We start from the raw sequence: 13,421 nt of genomic DNA, 5'->3' as shown, positions 1-13,421 counted from the left end.
GGGAAAGATAAGAGTTAACAGCATCAATATTCTCAGGTTACGCAAAAAAAATCTTTGCACTCAGTTGCCATTTGTATTTCTGCATCGAAGGTGCCTGGATGTGGACTGTTTTGTGTTAGAAACTGTACAAACATAGAACAAAAGTGCTTCTTGTCCTGCTGCGAAATTTTTACCAAATAATGAAAATGAGTATCAGTAACGTTGATCTACAAATAAGCAAGACCTTCAAAATAGGTGCAGTGTTACCTAAATTAAATCTCAAGCTGGCTAGAAGAAATCTCAGGCAAATGGGAGGAAATAATTCTCAAACATAATAGGAATCTCTTAATACTTGTCTTAGATAATGTTGTATATTAATCCCATGAAAATAGCCTTGACACACTGTGTTATGTGCACTTTTAAAACCGTGATAAAGTAGGACATTTTTTAATAACCTAAAGAATCTTCTGAATTTTGAACCTATGGTATCAGTAGAACTTGCATGTCGCTGCAGCTGAGGAAGATGTACCGTGGGTTTTGTATACCTGGGATTTGCCAGGAAGATGAAAGCGTGAATGTCTTCGTCAACGAGATCTTTTATTTCCTTTCTGGGCTGTGTAAGCAGAAATGCCAGGTATGAAGCCAGGACAATATTTCTTCCTGCCCGAGGTGTCCAGTCTACCACTGGTTGAAAGCAGTCTCTTTATAATAACCTCACAAGTCCCCGGAGATACAATGGGTTTAAGCTGCTGTAAGAGGGATTCAGATGGTGCAATTGATGGGGCAAACAAAAACAATGGTGCTGAAGGCTGGATAGCCTGGGGAGGCAGCGGCGATCTCCCAGGAAAGGTCAGGCAGACATCTCTGCGGCAGGGTGAGCTGCAGCTGCTGACTTCGCTTTGGGGTGGTGCAGCGGGACCGAGTGACCCCGCAAAGCTCCTCCTGGCCTCCGGTTGCCCGGTTCTCTGGTACCTTGTGTGAATGCTCTTTGTCCTCCGCTGTGACGCCCGCCGGTATCGATAAAACTTCACGTCTCTCTGTGGCGTAACTGCACTTGCAGTTGTAGCTGCTGGCAGCACATCGGGGATCATGGGGATCTGGCCAAGCTGGAAACGTTAGGTGGGGTTCACAGCTCAGAACTGAAGTCTGCGGCCTGAACTGCTTGCAAATTTTATTAAGCTGGCAGCATCTTGCATGCTGCCTGACAGATAGCGGGCTTTGGACAGAGCTGTTTAAGATTGGATAGTCGGAGGAAGGAATAAAAAGCTGTCAGCCCTTTATTTCAGGGTGAAAGAATTCAAGAAAAACAAAAGATTGGAATAAACATGTACAAAACGGCCACCTTAAGAGCTCCTTACCTCTGCTCAGTCCATGATAATATCAGAAAGCAAAAGGTTAGAAATATTATTAAATTTATTTTAATGTATTAAATATATAACATTTATTACATATACACTTTTTAAACATATAATTTCTAAATAAAATATTTGAAACATGTATTTTACCCATATATACATGGGTAGCCTAAATGCTGAGTAATTATCAGTAGGAGAGTCTTGCTGCTGAAGTCGATGCAAACCAGGACCATAAGAGTAGCTACCCAAAGAAGAGGTATGTAAGGTATCAGTGCTCAGCGTTTCCACCCAGGTGTGAGCAGTACTGTGCAGTAATCCCAGGCCCAGGAGGGAAGTCCACCCAAAGAAACCCTGCCCAAATCCCTCCAGGCAAGGGAGCCCCATGCAGGACAGGAGCTGGGACAGGGAGAAAACGGAGTCGCCACTTCCCATGGAAATACGGAAACTCCTTCTCACAAAGCAAATTGCTTCAAACTGACACCAAGAAGCCCGAACAAAAACAGGTCCCAAAATGCTAGGTGCTAGGCAAAACCAGCTAGGGAGGGGTTTCTGTCCTTCCCCATTCCCCAAAGAGTTTGTTATCAAGTGCAAAGATACGGGATCATTACATTATCATGCTCACGTATAGCCGGAGAAGTAATACATTGAGATTAATTCATTTGCTCAAGATCACACTGGAAATAGTGGCAAAGCTGCACACTGGAGACAAGTGTACTGAGCTCCAGCAGGTACCTTTCTCCCGAGGAGTAAGCATGTACAGTGGGATCCCTTCATCACAAAAAACCCAACTTCTGTCTCTACAACTGCTAAACATCCACAGAATCAATTTTCACTTGTAGTTTCTTGAAGTATTTGAGCAGTATTGCTGACACCCTCCATAGGACGTGCTGTAAGCCATGAGCAACCACCTTCAGTCTCTACAGACACGTATGAATTCTGCTCCCAGAGGCTCCGCAGTGAGGATGACTTGCTGCGCTCCTCCAGCAAGCAGCAATAATCAAGCACGGGGATTTCATTGCAAGGACTTCTTTAAACCCTTTGATACAGTGGCACAGCAAAGACGTCCAAGCACTTTTGTCCCTTCAGGTGGAGAGGCTGTCTTGCAGCTCACGGCTGCTCCCTGTCCCTGCAGCATGCCAGCACTCACCGTTAGCATCCTGGTCCTTTTCAAATTCAAGATATTTTTGGCAGTGATCTCAACCTTTACTCGATAACGAAAGATGCTATCCAAGAAGTAAGGGGCAGATTTAAGAAAGACCTTAAGTAACCAAAAATTCAATTTCAAGGGCATAACAAACAGTAAGAGCAGTTGGGCAACCAATGCACTGAGCACTAATAACCAACTGCAAATTCCACTGTCGCTTGTGCAAAAACACAGGTCACAGCTGAGCTCTTCCCAGGGGATTTCTTGGATCAGGTGCCCAAATCTGGAAGCCCTGAGAAGCCACGCTCTGCAGAAAAGGAGACTGGCCTGTCCTCCCCGTTGCAGGGTTATAACGGCATCAGTTTGCAGTCACTGGTGTTGCCCCAGAGCTGAAGCAGTCCCTGTGCAACACAGGCTCCTACCCCCTCCTTAATTTCACAGCCGTGCCGGTGACGGTGGGAGTTGGTGGCTCATTGCTACACTCAGGTTGTTCAGAGGAGCTGCTCTGGAGGTAGGCTGTACTCGAGTGCTGTGTTAACTGCAGGTGGACCTGCCGTGGAGAGGAGAGAGGTGTATGTCTCAGATAATCCACGCCAGCTGTGAGTAGCTCAATACAAGCCTTTTAACATCCCGCAGTCCTGAGATGACTCTGTGTGGTGCTACACGTTTAGTTGGAAAAACCCAGACCAGCGGGAAAATATTTCTGAAATCTTAAACATTTCAGGAGGTTTTAAATCCACCTGACACTGAGTAAAAAGTCTAACAGGGGTATTTCAGACTCTGTGATACATATGAAAAATTAAAAGTCCTAAATCATAAAATCTAGACAACAAGATTAAAGTATCAAACCTGGCATCGGAGCCGTCATTGATAACCTGGGGTGCAGCCTGGCATCTCTAAGAATGAAAGGTGACGTGCAGGAAAGATAAGCTGAATTTTATCTCTTCTCTTTTCAATAGAGTCACGTACCTGTACGAGAGGTGGGTTTTATGGCCAGCTGTGCACGGCTTGGTCTTCCCTCAGACTGGGGCTTTCCTGGCGTAAATAGGGCTGTTAAATTCATTCAGGACCTTATGGACAATTTAGTGTGAGTTCAGGACGATGTGGTGAATTGAAGCTGAACTAGACCGAACTTTGGACTGAAAAGCAGAGAGAAAGCAAGACCTCCCCCTAGTGTCTGGAGAGTCCTGGGAAGGAAGCGAAGAGAGCAAAAAAAGAAAACCCAGCAGTGTTATAGGAGTAAAAAAGGCACAAAAGACAGTAAAATAGAAGGGCTAAAAAGAGTGCGTAAATGGGCTATAAATGTAGCCTACCTGTTGTTTTGAATTTTGAAATGAGGTTCCTGGTAGGCAGATTTCAGTGATTTGCTTTGGTAATTAATGTTATTTAATTATCTTCATAATGAGGAGGATGCAGAAAGTGGGAACATGCTGATAGAATGAATCTGCTAATGAAAAAAACTTGAGAGACTTTGTGGGGGAGGGCAGCACAGAAAAATGGCCTGGGCGAGGGGTGGGAGAGATGGGCTGAGCCAAGGCCCTGCAGAGGGTACGTGGTTTGAGCCCTGTAATGAGAACCACTTATTTTTGATGCTTCAGTTCTACCATTGAGGCACTCAGCCCAGGGAAAGGAGCCTTAAGCTGACGTGGCACCTCTGTCAAGGTGGGAAAACAAGGGTTAGAAATCAGTAGAGCCTACTACGCAGTAGCAAGCCTTGAGCAGTAGGTTGCAAGGTGCTTTTGGAAAAGGAGTTTTCCATTTCTTGTACTGACAGTGGGCCATTGGGCAGGAAGGCTGGCACTGGTGGCTGCAGGGTGCAAGTGCCTGCCAAGGGCTGTATTTCACGGCCCTGGGCAAATTTTCATGTGGAGATAAATCATAAAGGTGAGAAACCCACCAGATATTGATTAAATCCCTGTGTTCTGCTCAGGAGAAAGTAGCCTGAATTTGCCAGCCCTTAGCAGAGCCTTGTGTTACCAAAAGCTGCTTTACTGCTGAAAGGGAGGGCTGAGCTGGGCTTGGGTGCTTTACCAGACCCATGCCTTTAAGCAAGTCCTCTTTAATATTCCCACAGTATGTTTGTGTACGTGGGCAATACCATTCACGCTCAACGGAGCTGAGCCTATCTGAATGACAGCATAAATACAGTGACTAAATCTTTGTTGATTTTTTTTTTAAAGGGAAAAGAAAAATCCCTCAGCTCTGACATTTACAATAGACATTATCTGCTCTCTGACATTTGGGCTTATAGACCGAGGTTGACCAAATTTCTGTTCTTAACTTACCCCACTCTATCAGACAAGATACGAACTGACTGGCCGACCCTTTCTCTAAATAGCAGCGCACCTGCCCCTCATTCCCAGCACGCAGCTTACGAAGACTGGTACTTATTTCAGTGATGACGAACTGAGCCTCAAGAAAATAAATGAGGCGCCCTCGAAAGTGTATGGCAGAGCAGGGAACTGACTGAGGGTCTCCTATAGCCCACTCTTGCACCATAATGAATTTTTTGTTTGTTTGTTTTGATCCCACAGGTATTCAGGAGGGCTGCGTGCACTGACTCAACAGCGCTAGCTCTGCACCAGCAACCTGGGAGGAGAGGTGCATGATGTTAGCAATGGCTGCTATGGCTGTGCAGCCGCACCCTCAGCAGGGAGTTGTGGGGCAGCGGCCATGAGCGTGCTGCCTGTGCTGCATGTGCGGGCAGGGGCCTTGTGTAGCTCAGGAGCTGCCAGTTCCTGCCAGCAAGGCTGAGCATGGATGGAGGGGGCGGCTCCGGGCTGCTTTCCTGAGGCTGGGTGACAGTGGTGATGCCACGTTGCTGTCACCGACATCCAGGCACGGCTTTAAAAGGATGGGAATCAGGACAAGGTTTTCATAACTCTTTTGAAGACAGGTCAGTTGAAGCAGCATTAACAGTGGTTTTATGTGTCTGCGTTAGCCCAGTGGGGAATGGATGAACAGAAACAATAGAACCTTGCTCTGGGCTCAGTGGTTGGGTGAGTAAATGTAGGGGTAAATGGACGACCGTAGAGCTGAGAAATTTGAGGTTAAGACAGGAGCTGAGGCAGAGCATGAAGAGCAGAGGGTTTGTCTGATCTCCTCCCGCTCCCCTTTTCTTTGAGAGGGGATTCAAAATGGCAGCATGTGCTTCAATAAAATTCCATTTCTAAAGGAGGAGAGAGACGAAGATATATTTAAGACGGCACAAGATACTCCTGTCCTGCTGAGCTTCATTAAGACAAACAGCTCTGCTTGAAGATGAAAGATTATGTAGTGCTCCTGTAACTTGGCATGGACTGAGTTCAGTCAGCCAGCAGTGCAGCTGGCCTTACCCTCAGCCCTGAACAGGATGCAAACCAAACTCCGTGTAATCCAGAGCTTAGTCCAGCATCCCTTTCTCCCATGAGCATTTTGGCACTCATCTGAAGCACAGAGAGAGCAGCAGCAGCTGTGAAATGGTACGGCAGTGTTAACCCTGCTGAGTGGGAGGGAGGTAAGGATCAATCAGCTAACTAAGCTTTTGTAATGGGTTGTACAGATTTGTTTGCTGATAATGTCTGAAGGGCAACAAAAAACTTAGGAAGAGTGCCTTGAGACAAATACAGGAGACTGCTAGGAGTTGAAGTGCAGTGATGCTGGGGTTAGAGCAGGGGGCCCCTAGTCCAGCCCAGCAGCCTGTTTCTGTCCGTGGCCAAGGTGGGATGCCTGGGAAGAGCAGGAGGCCAGGGAAAGCCCAGCGTGCCCGTCCCCCTGACCACACTCCCACCACCAGCATGTCACGACCCAGACATTTCTTGTTCACCTATGTGGCTTTAAGCAGCTAAGGCCATGCAGAGTCCCAAGTCAAGTCATTGATGACCTACTCCCATATTAATAAGCACCTTTTTCTCTTGGGCAGGACAGAGGCGGGGAACACCACAGAACACAAGGGTCCTGATTCACCTTCCTGTTACTATACAGAGAGTTTTCATGCAACAAACCCGCACACCCTAACATGAACCACTTTAATGTTTTTGAAGACATTAACTGTCCGCCTTACAGACAGAACTAGTTGAACTGCTCTAGGAATGCTCTTTCCTTGAATGCAAAAAAGCAAGCTTATGTAGAAACCAACAGAGAAGTATACTACTATAATTTCACCAAATATTTTTAGCAAGAAAATAGCTATGTCAGACTAAGAAATGCTGGTGTTTTCAGAAATGAGTTATCATTCACATGAGAATTTATTCCATTAATTTCAGTTTTATCAATGGACATAGCTGTAAGAAAGCTTGACAAGTACATTCCGCTAAGTATCCCCTAAATTGACTTTGAAGTTGAGCTGGGCAGGGTGGCAGGTGTTCACCTGGTTCTTCTCACAGCCTTGTTGTTGCTGGAGGAATGTGGAGGTAGCTGGTGTCAGGCTTCTTGAGACCATGTGCTGGGTGGAGGGGAGTAGCTTGTCTAACATCGGACCAAGTTGTTTGTATGAGCCAGGTTTTTAAACAGCGTCTCCTAGCAGGGCTGTGAAAATTTGCAATTTTGGCTACAGTCTCGAGAAAATCATAGCAAAGAGAATGGAAAAGAACAGAATAGAAGAATTCATAGTTTGTATTCTGCATGTAGTGTGTGATAACCAAAAGTCAAGTAACACTGGAGATGAACCACACCGTCACCTTCTCAGTAAGGCATGTACCGCTCATCCCTAATAGGCTTATTTTTTGAAACTCACTTGCTGTAGCCGACAGGAGAAGTAAGCTTTCAGGGATAGTTTAAAAGAAGCAAGGAGGGCTGAACACTCTGGGAGAAGGCAGCATCACACGCCATTCTCTTTCAAGCTTTATCTTTGTAAGCTATTAAAATCATTTTCCAAAAGAAAATGGACTTACATGATTACCTGTGCTTATGCTGATGACAGCTCAGATTACAATAGAAGTATCTTCTTTTGTTTAGTCTTAGTCTTGTGAAAGATACAGTCCACTTTTGTCTCATGTGAGAGTGCCACACTGCATAGAAAATCTCAGGCTTTCCAGCTTTCAAAGCTAACAGTTTTTAATTTTTTTTTTTTTAATTCACTGTTTGTAACAGGTGTGGATGATGCACCAAGTTGAAAAATCACTTTGCTGGTAAGGAATCATTTTAGCTACCTGTTCCGTTAAATCCTGCTGAAGATCTGCAAATTAGTTTAATCACTACAGTTGTTTTGTGTCCTGTAAGTGCTTAATGTAGTCACAACAGAGTTTATCATTTAGTGTAGAGAGGACAGCGATGCACGGTACAGCTGTATGAGATACCAGGGCTGAAAACACTATTATAAAACAATCCTGTGGAAAGCGAGTCTAATGGAATCTGCTCCTTTCAGTTCTTCAACTCTTCGAGCAGAGAGCATCTTCTTTACCGTGAAGTTCTATGTAAAACACGGATTCTCCAGCGAGCGCCCGAATCCCAGCCTCATCTGCCTCAAACAAGACGACTCCAGATGGACTGCCTGTAGGTGTCAGCCTCCTCCTACAGAATGGCATATACGCAAGCCAAGGGCAGGTGGGCTTTTTCTTGTTTTTTTAAATCAAAGCAACCTCACATCACACCTGGTTTACTTACAAAGTAAAAATTAACCTCAAGTTTACTCCTGTTCTTACAGATCAAGAGAAGAACTAAAGACGTATCGCTGTCATATTTGTTTCCCGCATCTGTTTTTCTTTCTTAGAAATATTTGTATTAAAAGATGTTTTAAATGATCAAAACTACATGCTCTGCAGCCACCCCAAGACTTCAGCAGCATAAGCAGCTTCAACCTTCTGCCTCCTTACATGTTCATCGCTTATTTTTCTTCACCATTGCAATCAGGCTCCTAGAGGGTAACATCCTATCGAACAAAACATGACCTAGCACTTCTATACCAAAACCAAAGGAGCTGTCATACCTTTGCTCAAAGTAAGAGAACTGTAGAAACAATGTTTTCTATCTTGAGTCTTGCAGTGTGATGATGCTCATTATAAACAATAGTTTAATATAGAAGAGTTTGTTACAGAAACCTACTAAAAGAGAAGCGCGAAAGGCTATTAATTGCCCGCGATTTTGACGCTGCTCTGTTTTCCGGAAGGGGTGTGGGGCAAATGGTACTTGACTGCAGAACTAAAAAGCGATGAAGGGAGGGGTAGTGGATCACATTTTAGAAGCAATAGCTGTGAAGCCAGCTCTACATAAGTAGGTCAGCTAACTAGGGGGAAACATTTTAATCTACTGGCTTAATTACAAAATAGGGGACTATGCTGGGATAAACAATTAATAGCGAGCCTCATGGGTTAAATTTTGTTTGTTAAACAGATTTAATATTAAGTGGCCACCAAACAGAAGCAAAGCTAGCTTAACTTTATTAATACCAGGATAGGAAAAAGATGGCATTCACATTACTATTAGATACGTCGCTTTGTAGCAAAATGCAGATTACAGAAAGTTACCAAGTTCAAAACAAACTTCTTGCTTGTATGTGAGCCAAAAGATAGAGGCATTCATATATGAGCTACATAAAATGTGTACTTAACAATTCAAAGAAGGCTTACTAGGTACACTTTTACATTGCTCAATTTTTTGCATAAATTCCAGAATTTCCAAAGTGAAAAATTTTTTTCATGTGGTGGTTTGAAGTGAGCACGAATCCTGTAAAAATAGAAAGGCAGCTTGTGTACTTAGAATTGCACAAACAAATCACTCCGGATGAAATTCAGAATACAGTTTTTCACAGAACTCTGAATTATGCATTGTCCTTCCAGAGCAGAGGCACAACACAGGTCTACCTCAGTCTGTCAACGAAATCACGGATTTCACCCAAATACGGCGTTGTACTCAGTTCATGAATTACAGGGGCAGAAGCTGATGTTGGTACCTTCTGGCAAAGCGAATATGGTTCTTGAAAAACCACCCACCCAACCAAAAAAGCTCTAAAACACCCCCTCTAAATTTCTAAAAGCTTTTAAAAACAATTTGTTATAAAAATAATAATCCAGGAAGTATTTTGTGGTAAGAATATTTTATATTTTTTTTTTACACTTTTAACACTTACAAAAACATTCAAACACAAAAAAATTAAATAACTTTGGAAGCAGAACAAGTCCTTCTGCCTACACACATACAACAATTCTGAGCTGTTGGCACAAAAATTAATCCACATTCATAAAACCCTTACTACTATATCAAACATAAGTTAAGTAAATCATAGGCACTAGTTTATCAAATCCATATTTCCACACTTCTGCAGTAAATCTCTAAACACAGAGCCCCGTGATTTCCTGGTATCAATAAACTGGTAATGCACAAAGGCTTTCTAGTAAACACAGTCTGCCTTTTCAGGAACTCATTCGCTGTATTTCAGGGGAGAACAGCAGAGAAAAGAATCCTTATAAAACTTAAGCTGAACTTACCCAAGTGATGAATTACTTAACTTAAGGAAACGTACAGAACAGTTTGATGCAGCCATGGTAAAACCCCCAATATCGTCATCTAAACTGACTTTCAAAATCGAAAAGTCAATCAAGTGTTTGATAAAATCCACCAATTAAAACCACCTTTTTTCAATGAAGACTGCAGCATTGCTTTGTAAAATGCTGAAATGTTAAAATTCGGGCTTTAGTGAGAATATGCACATTTGGTCTAGTCCTCTCTTCTGCTTAATAGTGACATGAGATACTGACATCCATTATCTGTGCCAGCAAATGACACAAGGCTAGATTAGCGGTATGTACTGGTCTACTGGTGCAAGGCAGTTTCTTTACCCCTGCTGAAATCTTACTGAATTACAGTATATTTGATACCCTGACTTCAAAGTCTCAGCACAGATCTTGGTCTGGCGTGTGAAGTCATTCATCAACCCAAAGTTTGCTGGAGTAATCAGAGCTGCAAGTTAGTCTCCACTCCTTCCTATTTGGCTTCTTCCAAGTCAAGTAGTATTGCATGGCTTTTCATCCAGGAATATGTTAATGCTGGCCTAAAATTCAAGTGCTAGAATCTCAGGGTTAGTTATCCTCTTAGTGGTGGGAGTCAAAATACACCAGCAGTTCCAAACTCAGATACTAATGGGGTTGAAGGCTACCTACTGTCCAGTCCAACTTGTAGTGTTTGTCACTCATTGCACAAAGGATATACCATTCACATTCTCTTACTTCATCAACTGTACATCCAAAATACTGAAAAAGCTTCAAACAAAATCCCTTCCATTTAACTAGTCCCACCCAATACAACTTTAGTTACAAATGTTTGCATGATGTCTTCCAGAACAGAAAACAATGGTTCAAATGCTAAATATATGAATGAGTTGTTCTGAGCAAAATGTGTTAGAATAAGTCAGAGCCACCAGAGGAATTTAATAGCTTGTAAACAGACATAGCAGGTTTGTTACCAGTAATGTAAGATACACGTATGTAAGGCAAAGTACATATTTAAACACACTTACATGGGCAATATCTTCTGTAAAAATATTTACAATTTAAAATAAACCAATTTAAGAAATGGATGAAAGTAAAAAAATAGGATACAGAAAACTCCCTCATACCATGGAACATCACCTAAATGAATATCATTTGGCATCAAGAGTCAACTCATTACCTTAAAATTTGTATGTTACAAGTGCATAGTTGTGTTTCCTTCTCTCCTCAACTATCAGCATTTACAGTTGCTCCAGGCCGCAAGCATAGTGGTATGGTATTAGAACAATTAACATTACGACTTGCTCTTTCCTTTGTAAGGAAACCTGCTATAAAAAAAGTTTTCCCCAAATAGCGAGCCATGTGTTAAAAATGTGGCTACAATAGCGAAGGCCATCTTTCCTGAGCCAGGAACTTTAAGGTTAGAAAGATTGTACAACTGAGACTAAGCCCTTTTGGCAATCAAACATGTAAGAGCATGTAAAGCTGATAAATCAACATAGGAAAGATGCAATCTATACTATTGCATTTGTGTGTGTCTGCTACATTCAAACCTTTAATGTTAATAAAAGCCATGGCTACTACTTACTGTTCTGCCTAACCCTCCAGAGTAACTTATGATTCTTTCTGAAGGAGGTACGTACCACTTTCCCCAATGAGAATCGCATACAATTGTTAATAGCAATGTTTCACTAGCACTGTAGCAGTCTGCAATCAGAATATTAGCTCTGATTAACGTAGTCTTGTTTCAATAGTACATATTCACCAATCTTTCTGCTGAATTAAAACAGGCTGAAAATGAAGTTTTGGACAATGTAAGCTGACTGTTATACTTGCTGTTTTTCAAGATGGGCATTTCTTTGGCATTCGTTAGGTTTTTGCCCAGACATTGGCCACCGTCATAAATGCTCATATTGATACATTTTTAGCAAGCAAGAAAAAACCCCCAGAACTGATAGCAATTTAATGTAGAAGTGATTGTATGACCACCAAACATCTGATGTTAGATGTCATTAAAGTGCTGCTTTATAATCTCTGCCAGTTTGTGCTAATTAGAGACAGAGAGGTCTGGAATTTTTACAAATCCCAAAAGTCACATCTGAACAGTTTGTATAATCAAGCTGTCTTTTAGCCTGGTGAGGAAGCATCCATGAGCACTGGAACTTTGCATTAAGCTTTGCAGTTCAGTAGCAGCCATCTTTCCAACTCTCGTCTTTCACGTTGCCATAGGTTTTGGGAGTGGGTAATGATCTAAAATAAAATGAGATATTTTTCAGTTTCATACATAACTGCCGAAGTCAGTTTATTTATTTATAAATAATCGAAATATACAATTCACTCATTTACTTCTCTGCAATACAATTTACTTAAGATAAACCCCAAAGTATTTTCAGTTTCAGGTTCTGTGTTGTATCTGGGCAACTACCATGTCAGAAAAACATCTGCCTAAATAGACAGAAAACTTTTTCTTGTTATACTCTGTGAGAATACAAACTTAATCTGCTGCCACCTAAAAATAGGCCTTTTTTTCAGTGATGTATAAACAGAGAAATCCTTGTTTAGAGTATTACGTTTTGCTTACATCAAAATCTTGAAATTCACAGATGCTTCATTATTGCATTGTGTACAGATACTGCATTATGTACGTAAACTTTCCAAAAAAATAGCTGTATAAGTTTAATAAGTGAAACACTTTTCTATAAGACAAGTTGTGATTTGGACAACCACACTTTGCTACTATTAAGAACTTCCTGTCAGAAACAACTGCTTTGTATTACACGAAGCTTCATACTGCTGACAGTGCAGACTCGGACTGCAAAACAGTCAATACTGTGACAGTCACTTGTCATTCCCCTGCCCAGCACTCATTGCAGAACAGAACTCTTCCACTTTGCTATTTATGGCTATTTTATCTTTTTTACGGTACTGGAGACCAACTGTTTATCCTTTCTGTTTAAGAAGATTCTTAATATTTCTCATGGATGACTGCTTCTTTATGTCAGCTGGCTTCCACTTGACACCTTCAGTGAAAATCCACATCAGCATGGCATTAAGAGCACATATTCTAAATTAGGCATCACTTCCTTCTGACTCTCCTGAAGACAAACTGTCCATGTAGCCTTTCCAGTTAATACTCGGTCTCTCTTGTGGTTGTTCAGAGTGTTCCAAAACACTCTGACATTAAGCAACTTCTGCAGCTGGGTGCTAGCACAGAGGTTATGTTTAAGCTGAAAATTCTGTTCTGTGGGTTAACTGCATTGATTTTTACGTTAAGTTTAGCAAATGCTATGGATGCCTCCTCTGTCCTCATGTGTCTTCCTTCCTCAAGTTCTAGCTGCCCAAGGAGAGAAACTGTTCTCACCACGGTACTGCTGCTTGACTTACGGATTACAAGAGGAAAATAGTTCTGACTTCAGAATGTGTCACTCGGTGGTACAAATGACTTTTCACTTGCCAACTATATTTTGATAACTTTTTACCACATGCAGACAAATTCTTACTGCCTTCTCAGCCCAGAATAAGACACTTTATTTACTTAGT

At 42.1% G+C, this 13,421-nt stretch overlaps 1 protein-coding gene across 2 annotated transcripts in view; it reads right to left on the bottom strand.

Moving 5' to 3' along the window:
• Nucleotides 1-8,849: 8,849 nt before the first annotated feature.
• SLAIN2 (SLAIN motif family member 2) overlaps nucleotides 8,850-13,421 on the bottom strand; it is a 37,033-nt gene continuing 32,461 nt past the window's right edge. For both annotated transcript variants that reach the window (XM_050895561.1, XM_050895563.1), the window contains one exon: nucleotides 8,850-12,131. In XM_050895561.1, the coding sequence (XP_050751518.1) occupies nucleotides 12,065-12,131 (67 nt within the window). In that variant the 3' untranslated portion in view covers nucleotides 8,850-12,064. The remainder of the gene's footprint in view (nucleotides 12,132-13,421) is intronic.

The sequence above is a fragment of the Gymnogyps californianus genome, chromosome 4, assembly GCF_018139145.2.
Source record: "Gymnogyps californianus isolate 813 chromosome 4, ASM1813914v2, whole genome shotgun sequence".
In the NCBI taxonomy this organism is placed as follows: domain Eukaryota; kingdom Metazoa; phylum Chordata; class Aves; order Accipitriformes; family Cathartidae; genus Gymnogyps; species Gymnogyps californianus.
Note: the sequence above shows the minus strand (reverse complement) of the source record. Positions and strands in the feature narration are given on the sequence as shown.